Source organism: Platichthys flesus, chromosome 5 (assembly GCF_949316205.1).
Source record: "Platichthys flesus chromosome 5, fPlaFle2.1, whole genome shotgun sequence".
Taxonomy (NCBI): Eukaryota; Metazoa; Chordata; class Actinopteri; order Pleuronectiformes; family Pleuronectidae; genus Platichthys; species Platichthys flesus.
The window spans coordinates 14,036,672-14,061,616 of record NC_084949.1 but is presented as its reverse complement, the minus strand read 5'-3'; the positions used below and the strand labels follow the sequence as shown (position 1 = coordinate 14,061,616).

Here is a 24,945-nt window from a genome sequence, read left to right as displayed (position 1 = left end):
TACCCTCACTGTTTGAAATAATAATCAATAAAGCTTCGGATGTGTGGCTGCATTCTTTCTTTTCCTTTTTGTGTGGATAACATAAATAGCAAGATGTTGAGATATTTATAGCCCAGCAAGTGGAGTGAGTGAAGAACAGGTTTCCGGGGTGAAATCACTTCCAATGTCAGGCTTTGGTGTTTAGCTTCAAGTAGGTATTTTCTGGATACTTCAGAGTACTTTAAAAACACTTTGCTCAATAAGTTCAGAGAGAGACGAATATGCCTGTGTTCAGGTCTGACCAAAGTTGAAAAACAAAACATAACTAAAGTAAACGAAAAAAAAAAAAAATCAATCCATACTCCAAAGAATATTGTCAAATCTAACAAGTGTTGTTCTAAAAACGAAAGCAAAACAATCAAAATATCTACTGCTAATTTTGTGCATATAAAATAACTGAAAGTACAGTTCAAATTTTTATTCACAGTATTCTTTTCTGATGCTAGAAGACACAAACTTTATTTTTCATTAAAAAGCAAACACACATGGTCCACAGTGGTGATACATTTTTGATGCTTTCTTTCTGAACATTTAAAAAAATAGCTAGTTAGAGAGTTGTGAGAAAGGCGAGACAAACTCCTCATCTTGTGAAAAAAGTAAAATATGTTACGGAGATAATCTTAGGCTTCAGAGCAAAAATGGAAACGGTAAAATAAAAAACTGAGAAAAAAAGGGTTAAAGTGGAGGTTTCAGTCAGAAGCCTTGTTCCCACAAGTTGAGATGTTTTAAGCTCCAAGCTTTGTTTGTGTTTATACGAGTATATATTCATATTTTCATCATAAATGTTCAACAAGGTGACCGTTTTTACCAATAGTTAAAGAGAATTACAGCAAATAGTTAACGCCTTAAAGAAAGACTTTCGGGAATATTTCATAACACTTAACTCTTGGTAAATATACAAATTATTCCCAACGAAGAAGAAGCACCATGTCAAAAGGTCGTTGATGTCATTCATTTGCTGTTAAAATATATGTGCCTGAAATGAAAAAGAACAGATTATTATTTATTTGTGTTCTTTTTCAATTACGACTGTTAAAGGTTCCCGTAGAAATTTTTTTTATGTAGTTGGTCATTTTCAGTCTCAGTATTTATCTATATATATGTATATACAGTCTTTAACCTGAGCCAGGACATACTACAATGAAAGCAATCAATCAGAAATTAAAATACATATATTTGTAGAAATGCCATGGTATCAGATCGGTTCTCTTTATCAGCCAATACCAAAAGTCCAGGTATTGGAATCGGTATCGAGAAGGGACACAGTTTATTAGCGTTGACAGTAATAGAGCAAACAGTGATGATCAGTAAAAAGGAAGCCCACTCACAGAGTTAGTGTTTGATGCCACTGGAGAAGCAGTGGCGGCCTTTGTCTGGTGGTAAACCATATATGCATGTACTGTCCTCGATATGACAGAACTTCCGCTTGCGGCTTTCAAGTTCCATGCGCCTGCTTTTCTTCTCCTTTTTCATTTCATCCATTAAATCTGAATCCACGTCAGCATTTCTAGGATAAAGTGGAAAACACATGATTAGTCTTTATCCACAATTAACTGAGATCTAAGGCTTTGTCAGAAGGACTTTAATTATTGATTAACCATGTGAAACATTTATTAAAAAATATCAAGAAAAAGTGCCATTGCAACAACAGAGTCTGAGGCGACATCTTCAAATGTCTTGCTTTCTTGACTGAAAGGCCAAAACTCAAAAATAAGAAGGTCACATATATGATAAAGAAAAGCAGCAAACTTTACATTTGAGAAGCTGATCACAGAATGGTCAGCATTTTTCTAATTGTAAAGATGGATCAATAGTATCGCTCACCCGCTCTCTCTGTCTTGGTCTTTGTCCTTTGACTTATTTTTCTCATTATTATTATCAGCTGCCCTCTTGCGCTTTGGAGCTGATCTCGACATGGAGCGAGGATGCTGATGCGGCGAGCCTTTGTACATCGCCGATGTATCTGACACTGTGGCAGGAAATGAAGTCTCCTCTTTTGAAGGGTAAGAGTTCCTCTCCCTGCTGTGGCTCTTTTCCCCGGTTACCCGGAATTCCCTACTCTCCTGCGGACACCTCCACCGACTACGAATCTCTTCAGAGTTGGAGTGTCGGTACCCCCTCTGCTCAAAGTCCGTATCATCTCTGGATCGTTGGCGGTGGTAATGGTGAGAGGACCTGTCGCGGTAGGTCTCCCTGGGGTGGTGGACAGTTCGCTCATAGCGACACTCAGAGTTCCAGTCTCTGTAATGTCGATCGTGAGGAGACAAATGATCACTGTGAAAGTGATGATTGTGCCAGTGATCTCTGTTGTCCCGTCTGTGCCGGTGCCGATCACCGTCAATCTCCTGATCTGGGCTCCGGTCCCTGTGGTTTGTCCAGTCAGAGTGCAGCCTGTCTCTGTCTCGGGAATATTGTCCATTGCTGCTACTAGAACTGGGCTTGACGGCCGTTCTTCCTTCCATCTCTGCCGACGGCCCGTTTTTCTGTGGTCGATTCTTGGATTCATCCTCACTTATGCCAACATGCTCTGGAGCAGCAGATGTCCCACTGGTGCTCTCGGGGCGGTCTGTCGCTGTGGATAAGGCCGCTGGGCTGCCATGATGTGCTAAGAAGGAAGCAGATTGTCCAGATGCAACAGAATGCGTCTTTGTGGTTTTGTGAGGAGAAGGGAGGTGCTGTCTTTCACTGGCAGCAGGTTGGATGCTCCGAGCAGAACAGGTTTCTGATGAAGAAGCTGAATTATAAGCCACTTTGCTGGGGAAAACAAACAGACAAGCAGATTAGAAATGTTCTATTCCAAAGATTTAGGATAATTACAATTAGAACTTAATAATTCACTAAATAAAATAAATAAATATACAACTTGTCTTGCTCACTGTCAGAATGCTACATTACCTTGTTGGACTATGGTCATCATCTAAACCACCAGCAGCAATGGTAGCCGCTGAGGACAAAGATGATGATGAACGATGAATGATCGGAACATCTGAGTGGACGTCTGAGGTAGACTGTGAGGGGGGTAGAAAGCTGGAGGAGGAGATCCTGGCAGAGGATGGCTGGCTGCAAGAGGAGGAGGAGGAGGAGGAGTACGATAACCGGTTCTCCTTGCTTTGTCTAATGGAAGATGAAGGCTTCTGAAGTTTGTCATTGTCTGGGATCATTGTGGGCCGGCTGATTGAGTGGGATATGGAAGAGGGGGAGGAGGAGGGGGAGGAGGAGGGGGAGGAGGAGGGGGGGGAGGAGGAAGAGGAGGAGGAGGAGGGGGAGGAGGCCAGTCCATGGTTAGGTTGACATGGGATTCCAGGGTTGTGGTTCATGTGACTGCAGTCTGCTGTTTTTTCATCACTGGACCTGATGATACCGAAAGAAAGGCCCATTAGCAATGAGATACATCTACATGACCATGTTCATTATTTTTTCAGACCATCTTCTCATCAAAATGGATAAATAACTAGAACGCCAATCAGTAGCGAACTTGATAATCAAAATGCTACCTTTTTATAAAGAATGTAAAAGCATATGCTAAGTTACTTTAGTTACTCCTCAGTTAAACCATTTTTTGATTACATTTCTTGTTAAGTTAGAGCTAATTTACAACCAAATAAAATACAGACTATTAGGGTTACTCACTTTACATAGAACAGGATATAGGCCTGCTGGTTGAGAACTGTTCTGATGTCGCTGACAGACACAGAGGCGTCGTTCATCTTATGCCACTCACCATCGCTCGACTGTGAAACAGAATCACAGCAGATTTGACAACAGATTCATCCTTGTTATCCAAATGTTTACTCAGTCTCTGGAAATGATTTTTAAAGGTGAGAAATCTGAGTACTAATATCACCATATACAAATGTGTTTTAAGACATAGAATTATGTAACAATAGAATATTATTCATAAATGTTTCCAAGTCTTGTCTTTATTGTCTTTTCTCCGTTCAGTCTATTAAGTGGGGATTTGCTTTTATCTCTGCTACATTGAGTTGTTGATGAAGTGTTGAGGAGATAAATATGTACACGTACACTTGGCAACAGCAGTGTCCTGATAGAGTAGAACAGTGATCTGTAGCATTGCCCATACCTTAATATAGCAGAAGTAGTGTCCAGAGCGACAGCTGTGTCCAGAGTGGACCATCACAGCGTACAGGCTGTAGAGTTGGGACTCTCCTTGAGTCTGAGACATGAACGGCCGCATGTCCAGGTACTCTGGATATTTTATATTCTATTGGACACAGAGCAACCGCTTAATATCAAACCACAAATCAAATTTCCCCTTAACTGCTTAGTTGAGCAACACTATGACTCTAGCATGACTCTGAATTTGTGATTGTGTACTTTTGTTATTTTGTGTCCATTGATGTTTACAGAGCGTTTGAGTACGAGGGTGAGCACGTTGGGGTTGAGGCCGATGCTAAATCCCTTCGCGGCTGTGACCATTTTATTGCACCTTAGGGGGACAAATGTTGAGTGGTTAGTTGACAAACTGACATAAATAAATACATAAAAACACTGAGGATTTTTTTAATCATCTCACAACTTACTTGGTGCATTTGTAGGCGTTGTCACCTTCAAGCTGATCAAGCTTAAAGAACTGCTCCAGAGCCTTTGAGACGCTTGAAGCCGCCTGCGTGGAGAGACAAATCTATTTTGAGAGTCTATTATAATAGACCAAATCTGAATTTACATTTTGTCACACATCTATAGTAAATCACAAGTGACTGGAGAATTTTGAGGAATTACCTCAAGTGTGATATCCAAAAATTTCTCAAATTTATCCGAAACTGCGTTGCAGTTTAAACATTTAACTGGAAAAGAAGAAAAGACAAGACAGGGAATATGGTCAGAGAAAGAACAAAAAACTTGAATAAGAAGAAAAAAACATGAACACTTATGTCTTACTTCTGGACCTTAGGTACCCGCCAAATACTTGTTGGATGAAAGTAGTTTCTTCTGTCTCCCTGTCCAATCTGTCACAGAAATATATAAAAGTTATTATATCTCAAAACAAATCAATGTTTTCAGTCTAAACTGAAACAGAGAAAAATGTGCAGTATTTTCCAGTGACAAGTTTCAAAATATTACAGCCACAAAAAGCATGAAAGATATAGGGGAGGAATTAGACCAAAGAGTGATTAGTGGAGAGGCGACTTTTTATGCAGGATTTATCCAGGATGGACTCTAAAATGCTCAGTGGATTGACAAAATGTCTAGATAAAAAATGTCCTTCTCATTTCACGTGCCTGACTTAAGATCATGACCTGTAAATCTAATAAGAAAAATATGAATATATTCGGACAACCTTTAAAAGTAAACATGATTGCGTCTCATCCCTTTCATATATGAAACAGCTTGGGCTCAAACTTACTCGGTTCCAGGTAAGCAGGACATTTGCATAGCCTCCATTGCGTACCGCAGGAATTCATGGGCATCCCCTTGTCTTCCAATTTTGAAGTGTGTTGCTATCCCTGTGAGGGGAAAAAACACAATGGAGGAGGATATGATAGCTTGGTAAATACCAACAAATATTTTAACAGAAGATATTTACATTTATACTCCCACTAGATAGATTCCCTCCACAATGAAAAGGTAAACAGCAGCACAGCGCCTCCTGTCATTCATTTTAGGTAAATGCTTGGTATAAGGGCACAACTTCAGCATTCTAGCTTTACAAATACTTACTGTGGAGCTCATTAACCACACCAACGATCTTGATGACGTTCCCAGATTTGGAAAAGACCTCAATGATGTGGTTTTCCATGGAACACATCATACAGAACCCCGACAGGTGACCTGGTGCAGGGAAAGATTCACAAAAACACAAGTAAGACATTATTCAGGCATGAAAACTTATATGCATTGTATCACCGTACAAATACACAAAAACATGGGTGCAAAGTCCCACCATGAAACCATGAACACTAGCTCACATGTTTTGGAGTGCAGGCCTGACAGCAAAAAGTTAGCAAATGGAGGCGTGTAGGTGAGACACTGTAGTGTTGAGTTGAGGAAGCATGTGTTCCCCATGTTCTTTAGTCCGGCACCGATAGGGTGAACCTGGGTCCACTTCAGATTGAGTTGGTCTGGAGAGAAGAGGACCCTCTGCGGCAACTCAATGCCGTCACCATTGCTGAGCACTGGACAAACAGAGGGATTGCTTATATCAGATTTAATGTATTTACCAGATCGAGGACAAATTCTTATATAAGTATAATCTGACACCTTAAAGTCATTGCTGATATTCTAAAATGTGATTCTTATGAATTTCTAACACTGTAAAAAAAGCTGAGGGGAAAAAAATAATATAAAGAGTTTGCAATTTCCCCTGAACAAGTCAGATTACTGCTCTTTATATCAAAACAGCTATTTTGTCACAAGCTCAAATGATTGATCATGATCCAGCTTCAAAACTGGCATTGCTACATAACTTGATAAATGAAGGTAGAGTGGAAGCAGAAACATCACACTCGCAAAACAAGTTGTGCTCTCAGCAAATACGTGGTATTTTGTGAAACAAATGAATTGTGAAACTGTCTTCTTATTTTTTTACATTTTGCATCGGATCTAACAAAAGTTTGACGAATCTTTTCTAATATGAGTCGCAAAATGTTGGCTTTTGTCTCAAGTACAAGCTTAACTGTTGCTTCCTCCTACCTTGCTCCTTGGGCCGGTCTACAGTTGAGAGAGCACTATTGCAGATGGCATCCCCAGGTATCGAGCCCAGGCAGTCTCCTGGAGCCTCCAGCCGAGAAGAGTCACTCGGCCTGGTGGGACCCACCGCCCTGCTTCTGGACCACCTGCCGCCCATCCCTGCGTCTCCACTGGTGAAAGGAGATCGATTACAGCCGACTGACTCGTGGTCTGACTTTTCTGAAGCTCCGTCAACTATGGTAATTGTTCATTGCTGAATGAGGAGAAAAACAGAAGTGTACAGTTGGAATATCTTGTTCTTAATGGGATGTATTAACATTAAACCCCAGATTATCAAAGGCATGGCTTTGTTACCACCATGAAACACATAGCCTATGTATGTGCCTTTGACCTTTGTTGGTTTAAGATCAAAGTCACGAGTGTGACGCATGTAAACGGGGCGATACAACTTTAACGTACAGCGCGCGAGCTCCCGTATTCATCTAGCCGCTATGTCATCAAATAAAATTTACTAATGTCAATGTGGGAGCTGTAAAGTAGACGTTATCAGTGCGGTACGTCTGTAACGTTAATAAACAGTGTTCATTCAACAGGATAATAAAACAAAATGTGTTTGAAAAGTGTTGCGTTTCTCTTAAAGTTCCAGATTAAACAAATGCATGCGGTTGTAACCTCCATGAAACACGTATGTGCCTGTGACCATTATTAGTGTAAGATCAAATCCGAGTGTGAACACAAGAAAACGGGGCGATACAACTTTAACGCGCAGCGCGCGCGCTCCCGTGGACTTTTCCCTCCTCTGTGTCCATACGGTGATTTGTTGCCTCAATATCAACACTGATCACCACATAATGACTGAAACGTCCCTCGGATTGGTCAAATCTTTCTTCACGCTCAAAGCGATTTCGGCCACAGAAAGCCAACGCTTAATTCCCCTCTCGCTTGCACACACACACACACACCCATAATTCTATGAAGTATCAACGAAATTGTTGGAAAAGGCCCGATCCCGCCAAAAGCATTCCTAGATCAGCCCCTTGATTTGGATCCACACCAGTGTTTAATGTTTGCCTCCCTGACTCATACCTTATCCTCACACACAAACAGATGAGAACAACCCCCAAGCAGAGGTGATAGTGAACAAATATGGACCCGCTACGAATTTGTAGTTAACAAGATTATTCCGTTCAGTACTAAATCAAAGACAATCTGCACCATCGCAGTAACAGATGGGGAAATGCAGTTTGTAAATGTCGTCATCAGTGTATGTGACCTTTTGAGGATTTCTTCATTACACTGCAGAAACAGCCGCTGGGCATTTCACACTTTGTCTCCATCAGGCATTCTTTAACATCAGATCCCTCTTCTTCTTTTTTGTTTGGTTTATTGGCAGGTGGCCACCAACATCAAGCTGCATTACCGCCATCTTCTGTGTCTTCTTCTTCCTCTTCAGCTTCCTTGCTCGGCCCACTGGCATGTGGAAACCAACCTCAGATATAATCTTCTGATGTTCTTCTTTATCAGATTCAACATCAGATTTAAACATCAATCAGCAGTTTCCCCATTAGTCAACACGTTTGCGATTCTTATTTATAAGAAAATCATCATATCCTTGCTCCGTCTCACATGAATATTCCAACAGCATCTGGCAGTCTTACATAAAACTGCTTTTTATCTGGGGAGACCCTGGTCTCCACAGTCCGCTGTAACTTGCCTTCAGATTAAGTCATCTTCATGGAGTTCCCTCAGGAGCCCCGAACTTTCTCTTGACTCCTTGCCATACAGTATGTTATGCAGATTTAATCTGTTAATTAAATGTTACTTTACATTATCTTTCCTATTTTGTTCTGTGTTGTTTTATAACCATGTAAATTTAATAAAGCAATTTGTTTGGAAAGTGGTTTCGAAATATAGTCTAATGACCATTATATTTTTATTAGTATGTCAGCTCATTTTAATGATCATGGCAGATCCTTTCCACATGGGGTCCCTATTGCCCCAAAATGAAAACTGGTCTTTTTTTCATCATCTGAAAATGTTGGTATATGAGTCTTTTAAATTACATTAACAGGCAGGTTTTAACTTTACGTCTCGTAAGGAGACAGTTCAACTGTAGCCAGTGCAGCCTCCGTTCGTACAGAAACAAAGAGGCCGACGACTCCATTATCTTTTTATTAGACTTTTATTCTTGGAAACACGTTCGATACATAAAGGAGAACACAAACTGTCGATGAAGCTTGCGAGCCAAGAAATCATTGTTTTAAAACAAACATATTTAATCATGTTAACTAGTTAAGAATACACATTCACACTGAGCAAGGATAACACTTTAACCTTAAAATGACATGGACATTATGAAAAATTGATAAATTATGTAGAAATCAGTAGAAATAAGATCTATAAAAATACATCTTTCGTGTTATTGAATGAGTTATGTTTTCTAGGGACATAAAAACTGTTAATAATCTATTTAAAACAGTGAACTATGAATATGTATAATATGAATATCGGCTGATAAATCCTAATCATTCTTTTGTTGCAAAGGTTGCAACTGAATTACTTCTCTCCTTTATGAATCTTCACGTCTCGTGCAATAGGACTGAATCATAAATCTTTAACACACTCAAATCAACTAAACGGTTTCTCTCCTGAATGACTCATCATATGTTTATTTAGATTCCCCATATTGCTAAATCTTTTACTACACTCAGAGCTACTAAACTGTTTCTGTCCTGTATGAATCCTCATATGTTTATTTAGACTGCCCTTTTGGGTAAATCTGTTACCACACTCAGAGCAACTAAACGACTTCTCTTCTGTATGAATCTGCATATGTATATTTAGACTGTCCCTTCGGTTAAATCTTTTACCACACTCAGAACAACTAAACGGTTTCTCTCCTGTATGAATCCTCATATGTCTATTTAGATGGTCCTTCTGGTTAAATCTTTTACTACACTCAGAGCAACTAAACGGCTTCTCTCCTGTATGAATCCGCATATGTATATTTAGAATGTCCCTTTGGTTAAATCTTTTACCACACTCAGAGCAACTAAACTGTTTCTCTCCTGTATGAATCCTCATATGTTTATTTAGACTGCACCTATGGGTAAATCTGTTACCACACTCAGAGCAACTAAACTGTTTCTCTCCTGTATGAATCCTCATATGTCTATTTAGACTGCCCCTCTGGTTAAATCTTTTACCACACTCAGAGCAACTAAACAGTTTCTCTCCTGTATGACTCATCACATGTCTAATTAGACTGACCTTTGCGTTATATCTTTTACCACACTCAGAGCAACTAAACGATTTTCCTTCTGACTTACATCCCATATCACTTAGAGGCTGTTTGTTATTTCTTGTATTTAAACCAGTCTGAGGTTCCCTGGTCTCCATCCAATCATCCTCACTGTCTTCAGTCTCAGAAGAGTCTTCAGTCTTGTCCTCAGTATCTAGTTGTAAATGTCCTTCAGGATCTGAGTTCCTGGCTGGTTCTGGTCCTCCACAGTCCGCGCTGTTCTCCTTTGTCTCACTCGGATGAAGCTCTGACGATTTAAGTTTCTCTTCATCTTCTTCACACTTCACAGTGACAGGAGTCAATGTGAACTTGATATCAGCCTCCTCCAGTCCTTGAAGCTGCTGTCCATCCTGAGTGGTCCACGGTTCCTTCTGTTCCTCTTTAATGTGGGGGGGCTCTGGGTCCTCCTGATCCACAAGGGGTCTCCACTGCTGCTGTTCAGGGGGAACCTCTTCTTTAATCACCATCAGTTGCTGGACGTCTGGCGGACACACTAAAACACAAATACACACGTTTATCATTTCAGAGCTTCATTAAGTGTTTTGAAAAACCTGTGTGGTGTAATGTTGACTGTTGTGATTTTTGAACGATCACATTCAGGAAGTAGAGATGTTGAGGTCATTTACAGTTGGTGTTACGACACAGCTCATAAAGGAAGCAGCATAAAACAAGGGGTTTCTGGTAAAAAGTTTTAAATTTTGAGGACAAATAAACCAATTAGGTCACCATCAGACCTGTTGGTAAAACTCAGAGAAAACGTTTGTTCACAACAGCATCAAATCCTCCTTGTTGGTAAAACTCAGAGAAAACGGTTTGTTCACAACAGCATCAAATCCTCCTCATTATTCAGGTGAGAGGTGGAGCAGCCTGGTGCAGCAGACAGAGACAGGAAGTGGCGTATTAACTCTGCCGCTCGAGCTGATGCTAGCTAATGTTAGCCTGTGAGCGGTTCCTCTCATAGATATATATATATTAGAGATAATCTCTCTCTCTCTCTCTCTCTCTCTCTCTCTCTCTCTCTCTCTCTCTCTCTCTCTCTCTCTCTCTCTCTCTCTCTCTCTCTCTCTCTCTCGCAATGTTGTTTTTCAATCAAATAAAACATTTGCATAAAGCAAGCCAATCCACTTGTCCATGTTGATAGAGCATAAAAAAAAAAAAAAATGATGGGGAAAAAATAAATGAAGGGACATTTGTAATAGATACAAATTTGCGATTAATCACGATTAATTTTGAGTTAACTATGACATAAATGCGATTAATCGCGATTAAATATTTTAATCTATTGACAGCACTAATATATATATAAAGGCTAGATGTCTCATCCGCGTTTCCGGTCAACGGAGTCAAATGTTCTTACATGGCGGCCAGGGAAATCTTGTACCTATATAGAACATTATTCTATTTTTGAGAAAATAACATAATTATTCATAAGTATGCAGTGTCATAACTAGATCTCTGACGTTTGTGACAAACCGAACCGTTTAAAAATCGGTTGAGAATTTAGCAAGTTATGGTTATTTAAAAAGTACGTACCACTACAACACAATGTTATTGGTTGGCGAGCTACCTGTGGCAAGATGGCCGCCATGTGCGGACGTTCGACTCCGTTGGCCGAGACATCTAGACTTTATATATATCTATGGTTCCTCTAGGGACTGACCTGCTCTGTGCAGCTGGACAACGGGCTGCATCACGGCATCGAGCAGCCTCCTCTGGCGGCGGATCTCCCACTCGGACTGCTCCATTCTGTCTTCGTTCTCTGCCAAGGTTTCCTCAAGCCCCGCGAGGATCTCCTCAGCCGCCGCCGTTAGCCGCTCGGTGAGCATTGCTCTCAGCTCCGGGACTTGAGCCTTTCCTTTTCCTTTCTCCACCTGCAGCAGAAAGTCTTCAGCGGCGGCGCTGATCCGCTCATGTACCAACACCCGCAGCAGCTGCACAGAGGACAGGTTCCTCCTCTCTACGCACTTTGAATCTCTGAGCGAGCAAAGAGAGCCAGCTGTAGAAAACAGATACTCCGAGCTCCGAGCCAGCAGCGACCCCTGTTGGACTGGAGGACGAAGAGGAAAAGAAAGTACTAGTGCTGCACAGTAGAAATAGTCGTGTTACAAGTACTTGTTAAACAAGTACTAAAGTATAAGCAGCAAAATAAACTTAACCAATAGTGGAAGAAGAACTCGGATCATTCACTGAGTTTAAAGTACCAAGACATTTAAGTAATATGGCATTAAAAGTAGTAGGGGCTCTGATGGAGCGTGAGCAATTTTGTGTCATTTGGACAATGATACAACAACTACATTTTCTCACTGATCAGTAGGTGGCGCTATGAACCTGAGGAAATATTGACACATAGAGATGTTCAGGCTTGGACTCTGATCACGAAACAGAAGTAAGATTGTGAAAGGTCAATGCACAGTGGAGTTATGACAACATTGTCTCCTTTGGCGAAGGATGAACCTTCCGGGCTTCCTGTTGCATTTTTTCCAATTGCACCTAAGACTTTTTTGTTTGTCGGGTCATGATACACCTGTGTATCGATGTTTGTGATGATCAGCATATGTGAACGCGTTCCGGGGGGGCTCGGGGGAACCCGTTGAACTATTTAGCCACGCAAATGCAAAATTACTCCAGAATACGTAAATTTTCACCACTTTCAAATTTTCTGAAAATTTTGGTAAGAATTTGAGCATGTTAAAGCCCTCAAAAAGCCAATTCATTTGCCTGAGGGAAAAAAAGTCCTTACAATTTCAATAGGGCCTCCCACTGTCTCCTACTGTTTGGTGTTCAGGCCCTAATAATATCTGGGCAACAAATAAAAGTAAAAGAAAAAGAAAATGATTAAAGGAGCATAACAGCTAAAGCCATTTGGTAAATGGGTTGAGATATTATTTAAAAAAAGACAATGAAGTTTCAAGTAACAGGGCCTTATCAGAAGGTCTCAGGTTATAGGGCAGGTGATGATTTATGGTAAAACATGATGTAACACATAATTCCGAGTAATTGGTGCATTATAAAAAATTTAGGCAATAACCATTCAAGCCTCACTTAAACTGACAATTAACCAATGATGAGATATAATAAAAGTGTACAGCATATAATGGCTCAACAAAGACATCTGGGTTGTAGATTAACAATATATAGATATTGGTATATAGAAATAATATTTGCTTTAACAAAGACCTGAATGATGGATGTAACCAGCAGGTGTTGCTATAGCGACAGAATGTTCAAATGAAGATTCTCAGTGGACAAAGAGTACATACCAATGATAACGTTGAAAACTTGATTAAAGCTCTGATTCACAATTGTTTATATGTATATATACATGAAAGCAGAAAAAACAGAGACAACAATGCCAGAAATGCACTCAAGCGATCAAGCATATATACATTATGCCTCCTCTCTTCCCCTCTTCTCTCCGTCTTTGTTGCATTTATGTATGTATGATCAGGCGCCCCTGAGACAACTGATTGTATGGTGTTTTATTTAGAGAAGCTCCTCTTCCCAGACTAGGCTTTTAGCACAGCTGTAGTCTGTGACCCACTTCTTAAAGACAGACAGGCCTAGAAATACGAAGGAGCTTGAAGCTGAGAGGAGGAAAAAGGAGGTGTAGGGATTGTAAGGAATCCTGGGGAAAATTAAATATATCTGTAAATCGAGGAGAGTTGAAAGACAAAATTTAGAGATGTGGGCAAAACTGCATTGCCTAATATATTCTGTACTTATGAAGGACTGACAAATCAGACAGGCCATAAAAGGAATCTGAGAACTGCTGGATTAGTCACTCAGCAGGAAGGTTTTTTTTGCAATGGTTTTTTATCACTAATTTATGTCCTTCAAAATGGCAAATGTTCACAGGTATTTGAGGTTGGCAAAGTCTTAATCAAACATAACAGGCACATTGAATAAGCCACCTAGGGTTCTGGATAATTATGATGCCATTTCCTATTCTCTTGAGACATTTCACACACCAAACTGTGAGGAAATAATTGGCAAGTCAAATATAATTTTGTAAGAAAAAGTGCCCCTACCCCTGGCTCGTTACAGTGCAAGTTTACCACCAGGTCTGTAGGCGAGTATCAATTCCACAAAAGGATCTCCACAAGGCTCAAATCCAGATCATTGACTCTTAAACTCCACAAGAACAAATGGACAAAAAAATACTTGATTGAACAAACCGAGTTCGGCTCATCTCGGCTCATCTTGTCATATGTAGGATAAACCAACACGCCTGACAATACGAACAAGAAGTCTGTCGTGTTTGCTGGATTTTAATAAAGTTACACATAAAGAGAGAAGTTTCCTGTCGTCTATACGCGAGGACGCTACAATATGAACGTGTTCACCTTTCAAATTCGTTCCTCCTCATTCAGCTGAGCGCCAAACGGCGACAGCCACTTCTTATCTGACCCGCAGCATCAGACAAGAGGTAATGACGGTGTTTGTGCAATCCTCCAACTCTTTTATCTTGGATCAGGCCAACAACTTGTAAAACAGATGAGGGAGAATCAGTAACCCTACCTGGTCCAGAAGAGCCCATCACATCACTAACCCTAACCCTCACATATTATTTGGTTATTCAATATGGCCTTGTTTTGTCAGTTTTTTGCCTGTTATTCATTTATTTATTCAAATTGATAATTTTAGTTAGTTTGTTAACAAAAATAAATATATAAGTTGAAAATATCCTACTGGTTCATTTTCAAGGAAAAAACGAGTTTTTGTTTTGTTTTATCACTTAAATACATTCAGTTTGTTTTAGAATATTGATTTCTGTGAGCAGTGATCAGTTCACGCGCAAGGCTAGAGCATCGGTCTGCACACAGACGATCTTTGGCTATTACAAAAACTTGGCGCATGTTTGTGAGGTCACTTTAAATCGCTACAGATTTTATTTGGAGTTATAAGCAACCGTTAAATGTTGCGCTGGGTTTTGTGTTTATCCGTAGCGTTAGACTTTTTATATGCGAGGAACATGGTGAGCGTACAGAGCTAGTGAGCTGGGCCAGTGAAAAAGTAACTTAAAAGTCATCTTAGCGTCGTTTAGCGTCGCACAAATTGACGTCACGGGTCCATCATGCACGACAGCCAAGCGCGAGCGTTCAAACTTCTCCGGAAAGACTCCGAGTTTCTTTACGATGCGAAACAAACTGAAACGAAACAAAACGTGCAGAGAGCCAGCGAGTGAACGAAGTACCGAGGTGATCACGTTAGCATTAGCATTAGCAGTGTCCAGCTGCTCCGACGAGGGAGATTCCCCAACTCCAGCTGCGGCGGAAGGCGTCTCCGACAGAAGGGTCCAACCGCGTCAGGGTCAGAGGAAGACGTGCTCCGTGCAAGACGTTCAAATCGCCCCCATTTTCTTACGTACACCGCTGCATAGCAAGAGGAAATCGAGCTGTGATGCTAATCTGTGTCAGTCTGAAAATAAGCTGCAGACACCAGTGCCTCCTCCTCCTCTTCCTCCTCGGTTGTCTCCAGTAGTTCACCTCCTGGAGGAGGATAAGGACCGTCTGTCTACCAGGAGACGACACGTCTCACCCTCATCTCTGCGCAGCCGCCTGGAAGAAATCAAAACATCTAACCCAGCGTTTGCAGTTCAAACAGTGTTCAGCACTTTGCAGAAGAAAACCAGTCTGCAGGGATTCGGATGCACAGGTGAGATTCAGCAAAATCATATTAAAGCTTCCATCAGGGTTAGCATAAAAAAATGGTTGTTTGATCCCTGCTGGTTGTATGATCAGAAAGGAAGTGAAGCAGTCACTTGATCACTGTTGATATGTCTCAGTAGCCACGAGATATTGAAGGATTTTTAACCTACCACCCTCTAGTCCCTCTAACTCCTTCAACTTGTCTAAACTATTTGGATCCCCACACCAAAGAGCACCAGGGATATTGCTCACCACTCAGGTAGCACCCTGAGTTTATTTGTTTTTTTTTATCCTATAAACAGTTTTATACGTCCATTCATGTTATTCAATTGGAATGCCCCTCTACTCTAAACCAAATCAGACAACTCGCTGCATCCAAGCTCCCCACAGAAGAGGAGACGAGGAGGTGAGAGCTCAGAGAGAGTGTCCAAGCGTCTGCGGTGTGGTGACGCTGCAGAGGGTGGCGTCGGTGTGGATCGCCAGTCAGGACAGGGTGTCCTCGCCGTGAGGAAGCAGCCCAGCATCAGCAAGCTGAGCCGCTCTCACAGACTGAATCAGAGGAGTGGGAGTCTAACAGTCCCAGTTAATAACCCTGAGCTGAACTCTGAATGGATAAATCACTCAGAATCACCCATAATCCATGATGTTCTCCACAGAGGTAAACCTTCTCGTGCACGGATGGCTCTGTATTCCCAAGCCATGTGTCGAGCCTTTAACTGACAGAAAATGAACTTTTTATCCATTTGTCCAGAAGCCAGCTGTAAGGATGTTCTCTGGACAGACAAGTACAGTCCTCAGCATTCAAGTGAAGTGATCGGCAACTCTGGCTCAGTGAATAAATTACAGAGGTGAGTTTGGTTTATCAGCTTCCGAACACAATGCACTTGAAATCAGGGGGAAAACACAACTTTTTCTTTCTCTCTGGAATTTAGTTGGTTGAAGAAATGGAAGTTAAGAGCTGACTGTGATGAGAGGAGAAAGGTGGAGGAAAGGAGAGATGAAGATAACAGCACAGGTATTCATCCCACGTTCCTTTTGTACTTATTTAATGGTCAGATTTTGCATGTGTCTCATGACTAGTATTTGATTGTGATGACACGATTTCAATTTGTGGGAACAGTTTTTGGGGTTGGAAAAGTAAAGTAATGGCTGTCCTTCACAGACTCGTGGGACTGTGGAGACTTCCAAGGTGAGGCTGTGGCAGAAGACCACAGAGAGGATCCACTGTCTAACACCATGCTGCTCACAGGGCCTCCGGGTGTGGGGAAGACTGCCTCAGTGTATGCCTGCGCTCAGGAGCTCGGCTTCAAGGTCCAAATTTATAAAAAGCTCTAAAATCTTTGAAAACAAGAAGTCAAAGTATAATGAGTGTATCCATATTCATATCTTTAAGCCTAACCCTAAGCTAAGAGAAAACATTTAAGTCTGAATCTCGGTTAGGGGAAAAGTCTTATTATTTATTCAGTCACCATTAAGAACAAATAAGAAATAAAAGCATTTATTATATTATCCCAGATAACCAGTTTGTTGTTGGATGTACAAACTGTTACACTTGGACTTCACATCTAAGAATTTAATCACAATCGAAAGTTGACAAAAATCAATATCCTACAATAATGGAAAAACAACTTTAAAAAGCCTGATGGCTGCATACGTTCAGTAAATCTCAGATATCCGGTTCACCATGGATTTAACACAACATGTATTTTAGTCATTCTTCGTTCTGACAAAAATCTGTTACTCACAGATGAGCAGCTTACTTATATCCACTTTTGTATTCATGCTCTAGAAGGTTATTGAATTTATGCCTCATTGGAGAATTTCAGATCAGTTGTAAAAATCCACAATCACTCCTGTGCTTTTTATAAATTAAGTCACGTTAGAGGGAACATTTAAAATGTAATTGCTTCAGCTAACCTTGTGAATCTCGCTAGGACCAAATCACGCTCACCATTTTCTAGTCTGTCATGACAAGTCATCACCTGAGTATTGTATTAATTTAATGTTGGCTTTACCTTTTAAAATCAAAGGTGTTTGAGGTGAACTGCTCCTCACAGCGCAGCAGCCGCCATGTTCTGTCCCAGCTGAAGGAGGCCACCCAGTCCTACTTGGTGGAGACGTCGGGCAAAGATCCACTGAAACCAGCTTATCTCAACAACTACAACTCCAGCACTCCTAAAGCTGACACCGTACCTGGTGAGAGATGGCTGAGGGAGACACGGTCTTCATTACAGTTTTAATACTTTAACAAAATGTCTTCCTTAGAAAAGCTTACAACAATGACTGTGTTGTGAAAGTTAAAAACCTCATGGTTTAAATATAGATCAGTAAAGTTATTGTATTGTTTATATCAAAATATTTTAATATATATTTTCATAAATTTAGCAGGAAAACCAGTGCCTCCTAAGAATGTCACCTCTACCTCAAAAAAGAAGAACGTTGGCCGCTCTGGTCTCAAAGGAAAATCCAATCCAGCCGCAGTCACTTTGACCAACTACTTCAAGATGAAGGCAAAAGCAGATCACTTACAATTTGGTGGCCCGACGCCGCTTGAGAAACAAATCGGCAAGAAGTTCACAAAACGAGGCGGCGATCAAACGGTGACACAGAGCAAAAAGAAGGCCACATCACTCATTCTGTTTGAAGAGGTAAAGCAACCAGACACTAAAGGATATACCACTTCATGTAACCCATGTTTGTGCTGATTTGATTCATTCATCTGCTCCCGCAGGTCGATGTTATATTTGACGACGATGTTGGTTTCCTCGGAGCCATCAAGTCTTTCATGGCAACGACTAAAAGACCAGTCATTCTGACCACCAATGGTAAAAGCAAACATTGTTCAACTATGAATAAATTAGATTTGAAGACAAGTTGTGATGAAAACTGAATGTCCTCATTAGATCCTTTGTTCAGAGAGAGATTCAGCTGCAGCTTGGAGGAAATCCTTTTCAAAACCCCATCAGTTGTAAGTCAAACTCTATTCTCTACAGTCTTGTTCAACTTCAGCGTAAAAAATGTCCACTTAGTGTCCCACATGTGCAGACTCTTCGGAGCTGAAATTACCCAATTTTTCATAAGCATACTCCATCTGTCCCGAGGTGAGCGTGTGTAGCTACCTGCAGCTGGTGTGTTTGTCTGAGAATGTGCCCGTAGAGTTGGACGATGTCAGGAGCCTCATCAGACACACGAGTGGAGACGTCAGGCGCTGCCTGCTCCAGCTGCAGCTCTGGGCGCTCAGTGGAGGAGGACAGGCAGCTCAGAGTGGAGGCTGGAAGGAGCCTTTTCATCTACAGTGTAAGTTATATGGATTTTGCTACCACAAATTATCAATAACTGTACATATTTGCCTGAATTTTCTCATATTTCCCAAACTAGACTCATATGCTGCTGAAGATGGAGATCGTTTAGATTCTGGTCGTCCTCCATGGGACACGAGCTGCACAGCCTCCATGTTAGGTCTCCAGCCTGTCACCCCAAAGAAACTGCTCAACCTTCTAAAGGCAAGTAATTATGTCTCTTCATAAACTTAACAAGGTTAATTTCCCAAGTAAAATCATTTTCTCAATCCTTTGTCTCTGACTCTTCAGTGTCGGCGCTGGTCTGAAACCGACATGAACAAGCTGCTGAGGCTCTTATCTGAGAGCTGGAGAGGAGGTGAGCCTCTTCTCTACAACAACCTGGAGCTCCTTCTACCCAACAGAACGTCGGGACCGCGCCTGGAGAAGATGACTTGTTCTGGACTACAGAGGGAGCTGGCACCCCCGGACAGTGATCCTCGTGTCCTGCGGCTCAAAGCAGATGTCAGTCCAAAGGCGTCAGCGACCGACGGGAAACCTTTCAGGAATATCTCCAGACTTAGTAGAAGGAAATATACTGCAACAGTGTTTGAGGAAACATCCACTTTAAAAAAAACACCTCAAAGAACCTCATTATTACAAGGGGTTCATTCCACAATCCCTAGTTCAAGTGACAAGACTGAACAAACATCAGACGCCTGTTTAGACGCCCTGACCGACTTCTTTGACCTCATGTCGTACCTTGATATCTCGCTTCCAGCTGCAGCGCCACTCCGTTCAGGCCCTGATGAGTTTGTCTGGACGGGAGCAGAGATAAAGGACGGCTTGTTGGATGAGAGCAACGAGGAGGAGGAGAAGGAGGGTGGCAGCTGGAGCCACGAGAGGCTGTTGGATATTAAGGCTGCTGCTGAGGGCTTAGGGTCTCACAGATGCTGGTGGCAAGTGTCTCAGGCGTGGACCAAAGCCCAAAAACAAAGACATGAGCTGGGGGGCGAAAGGTGGGAGAGGCTGGTGGAGAGAGTGGCGTTCCCAGCATCTTCCAAGAGACAGAACCTCAGGTTTAGTTTCCAACCTCTGTGTGGTACAAGGTAGGTCTCTCTTCCATCTCAAGTCCCTGAATTCTGATTTCAGATTTTTAGTTGTCTGGCATTTCAGTTTGTAACAGGACGGCTATAGATTTTGGGCCCATTAGCTCATGAGTCATTTGGATGTCAGATTTCAGGAGATCCAGGTGGATGCATTTCATCAAATATAACGGCCAATCAAAAATATCTTGTCTTCCACCATAACACACTTCTCCTCTCGTTCCAGTGTGTCCCACAGGAGGTATGATCTGAGCAGGAAGGTGCTCAGCAGTGAATCCTTCAGCCTGCTGGGAAACAGACGAGCCGTCTGTGTGGACTACATGCCGGTCCTCCGCTCCATCTGTCGCTGTCACAGAGCACAGCAGCAGGAAGAGGGGCCAAACAGGTGAAGCACAAACAACACAGCCTTACAATTATTCAATTCAAATTGTGACATTTCACTTCTGAAAGGCTTTAATATACATAAATCGATCCTATTTGATTTCCATACTAGTGTGACCATAGACTGTCTATAGAGGTTCCTCTTCCTCACTATCAAGAAATAAAGCTACATGAAGCCGTGAGGTCCTGCTGATACACACGCTCGACCAATCAGGAATCAGTCTCAGCTGTAAATTAAAACGTATCAATTTGTTTTATAGCAGCAAATTACTAATCCAACTCAAACCCGGCCAGCCACCAGGGGGCAACTGAGATGCTTTGGCTTCATTATTTAAAGGGATTTTGACAGTAGAAGGCAAATTACTTGATTTTCCCAGGCCCTGCTGTATCCTTACATAATGTTGGGCATTTTAGAATTTTCTTATAGCCAAGCAAACTATTGTTAATTCAAGTAGTCCATTTGAATTATTGCTGAATTACACGATGGATAAACGTATCATAAGTTAATTAGACTGGTGGATGTGACATGATACCTCCAAACAATAGTCTACTAACTCAAGTGTTTTGTTCCCAGCAGTACGTGTGTGAACTACCTCAGGAACAAACACCTGGATCTGTCAAAGTCGACCCTTCAACTCCTGGGAGAAGATTTCTCTTAAATAAGAAAATGGAAAGTCTACTTTATATACCTGTCATTATTTATTTTACGGTGAACCAAGTACATTTTTACTCACCTGAGAAGTGAAACAATGTTTTATTTACATGTCAGTGAAACCACAAAGAGTAAATAAATATTTTTGTAAATAAACTCGATCTTGTAAAAATTATTATGAGGGGTCCCTCTAAAGAATGAAAAGGTATTTATGTAGACATGGATTTCTGAATATAATTATTTTTGAATTGAAAAAAGTTTGAAACAACTTGAAAGTCCTTAAGACACTAGAAGGTAACACCACAGAAAGTAGTTTGAGCAGGTGAACAGGAGCGACAGTGACCATCATCCTGAAAACTGTACTGCAGCATTGTATGTGACCAGTAGAATATTTAATACTTTAAAACCATCAACCATCACCATATATCGGTCCAGGTGGCGGCTAACTGGAAGATTCACTGAGCAGCTCGAAAAACGCTACAGCCTGAAGGAGAGCGTCGCAGAGCTCCTCTCCTCCTCTTCTGCTCCCGATCTGGAAGTGGTTCCTGTACTTGAGCAGCAGCTCTGGGGGAAAGTTTATCCTGGGAATCTTCTGTGTAACAGACTCAGTCATCAGCTGACGCACTGCCTGTGCGCCGCTGGTCCGAGACTCGCCCACCATGAGTCCAAAGTGGCGTCCCACAGCAGTTCGCATCATGTTCAACACTCTGCACAGGAAGAAGGGAAATAAAAGAGGGAATTATGTTGTTAGTGACTAAGATAAGTGACTTAGCTAAAGTTTAAGTAAAGCATGTTTGATATTAAATGCTCTATTTGGTGTATTTTGAATTTAAAGAGTCATTATTGACATGAAGTCACTTTCTCACCTGGGAGGAAGGTTAGCCTCTGGCTCCGAGTGCTTAGGCTCCAGCAGGGCAAACAGGATGGCCTCCACTGTCCTCATGTGAGCCATGATGGGGAACAGAGCAGTATTCTGCACTGAGATCGAGGATTTCTCTATAATGTAGAAGTCAGCCGATGGGAGGAGCGACACAACTGTTGAAACCTTTTGGCAGGAAGTGGGATTAGAGTCTGTGCTGTGAGTTTCACCCAAACATGAATAAAAACAGCTCACCACAAAACCTCTGCACCATTCATCTAACCAGTGTGAAAGACAATACCATGGACTCTATACTCACATCATTCAAGTAAGAAGAAGCTATGTAGGTCCCCCTCAAGAAATTGGGACATTCCAGTTGTTGCCAATCCTGTACGATCATCCCACGGTCCACATGTGCCCAGGCGATTTTATTAGTCCCGCATATTATTGACACTATGGAGCTGGCATCCTGTATAAATAAACACAGAGTTATGACAGGTGGTAATAAAATCTGCAGCTTTCTCTACCCCACTGTCTAAGTGCCCCTGAGCAAGGCACCTTACTCCCCTAACACCTGCTCCCCAGGGCGCTGTGCATGGCTGCCCACTGCTCTGTGTGTCCTCCTGTGTACACCAGATGGGTCATAGTAGAAAAAAGATTTCCCCCCTTGCATGTCGTGTGTGTGTGTGCATGTGTGTGGGACAATAAATGTATCGTATCTTATCTTATCTATGTTCAACATTATGTTTGACAAATGAAACGAGAGGAAACCTGAAACTAACACGATCATTCTGACACACACACGAGAGTCGCCCAACGAGCAGGAACAGATTCCCTCATGTTAAACTTGTATCTAAGGCAGAAACCAAAGAATGGATCTTCATTCTACTACAAGACCGAACAGCTTCAGTGCTCCTTGTTATGGATTCTACAAAGTCTCTGGAACTCAACTGGATCTATTTTTAAAGAACATTTTCTCTCATTTCCTCTAACCCAGGTGGTAAAGGTTTCGTCTCTGTCAGCAGGGTTATGCAAAAATTACCAAACAGATTCCCATGAAATTTTTAAGAATCGGACATTGGCCAAGAAAGAACTGTGCAATATAATGATTCATGTGCAATTCATTTTTACACTGTATATAGTATTGCATGATACTTATTATCACTTACTGATGGCTATTTTTGACTACTGCTGCTGTAATATTGTAAATTCCGTGTGTTGGGACTAATAAAGGATTGTGTTGGATAATATTGTTCAACACAGGACTCCTGTTGTTGTCTGGGAAAAGATCTAGTGACTAGGAATTATAATAATTATTATTAGTACGGCTTTAGATCAGATTCCGAGGTCCATATCATTATACAAATAAAATAATTAATCATCCCATATTACAGCATCACTTAAATGTCATGCTCATCAAATCAAGTGTGAACCGACTGGGGCAGCAGTGTTTGGTTTGTAGGGTTCCCAGTAGACACCAGTATGAACAGAGGGATGTGAACCTGCCCAGCCGCCCACAGTAACAGGAGCTCACCTCCAGCCAGGACCTGTCCACCTCCGGCCTGATGAACTTGGCCAGCTGGATCCTCACTTTCCTCTCCTTCTTGACCGGGTTGAGGATGGAGTTGAAGACGGTGACGGCGCTCTTGTGCTTCAGCAGCGGCACGTTCACCAAACTCTCCAGGGTTCGGAAGGGCCCGTGTGTGGTCCTGTACTCCACGATGTTGAGCGACTTGCGGCCCCTGAGTAGCTTGACGCTGGCCAGCTCTGACGGGGAGGCATTGTTGAGCAGGTGGAGGATGGCGTCCCGCTGCTCGGAGGTGTAGAAGGCGTCCAGGGGCCTGCTGGGGTCCTCCTTGCAGGGGTCCTCCTTGCAGGGCTCGGCGGAGATGATGGTGTTCAGGGTCTCGAAGCCGGCCATGGGGACCCGGCTCCTCCAGCAGCATGTGCACTGCAGGTACCGCAGCTCCAGCTCGGGGAGGGAGCCGTGCCTTGGGCGGCGGAACAGACCAGATTGACCCGTGTACCGACCTGTGGAGGACATGGTGGGGATTGTTTAGACTGAAAAAAACCTTTAGATGAGGGGACTCAGTGAGGACAGGGGCTTCCTGTAAGACACTGCGAACTTGTCAAACACAACTCTAAAAAAAAAGAGACATACAGCTATTGACAAATTAATGTTAATAAAATGTTATTGTAAAGGTTTAAATGAGCATTTGCAGCTACCACAGTCCAAATTGGCTTAACGTTGTGGGACTGTACATTGAGGTTAATGTAAACAATGAGTTAAACTATTTTTAACATTAGTAAAATAAAACAAAGAACGTACTTCTCTGAGCGACCGATGACACTAACCGTCTCGCGACCCACATCGTCGTTAATTCAATTAATAATCGTTCGTTTCAACTACAACATTGTACCGGTTGGACACATTTGTCCTCCGGTTGTTGTCCGGCACGTTAAAAAAGACGGGTGGAAACAACAACACTGCTGCGATCGGTTCCGGGTGCTGCTACTTTGTCTGCTGTTGTTTAAACTGCATAGCGCCATCTACTGTATGGGAGTCTGTAGTTTGATTGCATTCAGATAGTGAAGTACATGAAGTATAATTCATCTGGGGGAAATTCACGTTGTGTTAAGTTTTTCTATTATTTTTTCGAATAAAACAATATAATTATAATTATATATTTTTTTACTGTATAATTTTGTTAAATTTGTAAATTTTATTAATTAATATTTTTTTCTTTACCTCCAGCGCAGAAGTGGACTACGCAGTTCCTAAGCAGAGAAACTAAGCACACTAAGAATACATGTTTTTGGGTCTGTGTCATTCATTGCTGCTTTTGATACACATTTCAGAGAAAACCATAGTATTTTCTACTTTACTACATACAGCCTTACTTAAAAGCAATTGTTTATTTTTTGGATTTTAGATACTGGATGAGTTAACATGCTTTAAAAACCTATTTTTAGAGAATAACCCAGTAGTTTCTAACCTTGTCTTCTGACGCCTTACAAGAATCACAGTGTGGT

General features: G+C 41.7%; 4 protein-coding genes across 5 annotated transcripts; 1 reads left to right on the top strand and 3 right to left on the bottom strand.

Moving 5' to 3' along the window:
- Positions 1-521: 521 nt before the first annotated feature.
- LOC133953426 (ubiquitin carboxyl-terminal hydrolase 42-like) lies at positions 522-6,925 on the bottom strand (the record flags this gene model as incomplete). The annotated part of the gene is made up of 15 exons (XM_062387350.1): positions 522-1,015; positions 1,368-1,546; positions 1,864-2,793; positions 2,935-3,190; positions 3,332-3,390; positions 3,670-3,770; positions 4,121-4,261; positions 4,375-4,486; positions 4,581-4,681; positions 4,780-4,844; positions 4,939-5,006; positions 5,405-5,504; positions 5,719-5,829; positions 5,967-6,173; positions 6,691-6,925. Coding segments are annotated over 14 exons (2,661 nt in total), but the record flags the coding sequence as incomplete, so codon positions are not given.
- Positions 6,926-8,850: 1,925 nt separating this feature from the next.
- Positions 8,851-12,060, bottom strand: LOC133953301 (oocyte zinc finger protein XlCOF6.1-like). The gene is made up of 2 exons (XM_062387166.1): positions 11,649-12,060; positions 8,851-10,481 (listed from the first exon to the last, which is right to left on the bottom strand). Exons 1-2 carry the CDS (start codon positions 11,812-11,814, stop codon positions 9,316-9,318), a joined length of 1,332 nt encoding a protein of 443 aa, XP_062243150.1. The 5' UTR covers positions 11,815-12,060; the 3' UTR covers positions 8,851-9,315.
- A 2,778-nt stretch (positions 12,061-14,838) lies between these two features.
- atad5b (ATPase family AAA domain containing 5b) lies at positions 14,839-21,187 on the top strand. 2 transcript variants are annotated; one of them, XM_062387112.1, is made up of 14 exons: positions 14,839-15,643; positions 15,998-16,294; positions 16,388-16,484; positions 16,569-16,651; positions 16,799-16,947; positions 17,667-17,832; positions 18,022-18,284; positions 18,368-18,461; positions 18,540-18,604; positions 18,738-18,933; positions 19,015-19,139; positions 19,227-20,023; positions 20,247-20,405; positions 20,976-21,187. In XM_062387112.1, the coding sequence occupies exons 1-14, from the start codon at positions 15,124-15,126 to the stop codon at positions 21,058-21,060; spliced, it is 3,096 nt and encodes a 1,031-aa protein (XP_062243096.1). In that variant the 5' UTR covers positions 14,839-15,123; the 3' UTR covers positions 21,061-21,187. The 2 variants fall into 2 exon arrangements, with proteins under 2 accessions (XP_062243096.1, XP_062243097.1); XM_062387113.1 differs by having other exon boundaries at positions 14,840-15,643; positions 20,979-21,187.
- tefm (transcription elongation factor, mitochondrial) lies at positions 21,146-24,376 on the bottom strand. The gene is made up of 5 exons (XM_062387187.1): positions 24,242-24,376; positions 23,447-23,943; positions 22,232-22,381; positions 21,920-22,098; positions 21,146-21,760 (listed from the first exon to the last, which is right to left on the bottom strand). The coding sequence occupies exons 1-5, from the start codon at positions 24,282-24,284 to the stop codon at positions 21,496-21,498; spliced, it is 1,134 nt and encodes a 377-aa protein (XP_062243171.1). The 5' UTR covers positions 24,285-24,376; the 3' UTR covers positions 21,146-21,495.
- Positions 24,377-24,945: the final 569 nt, after the last annotated feature.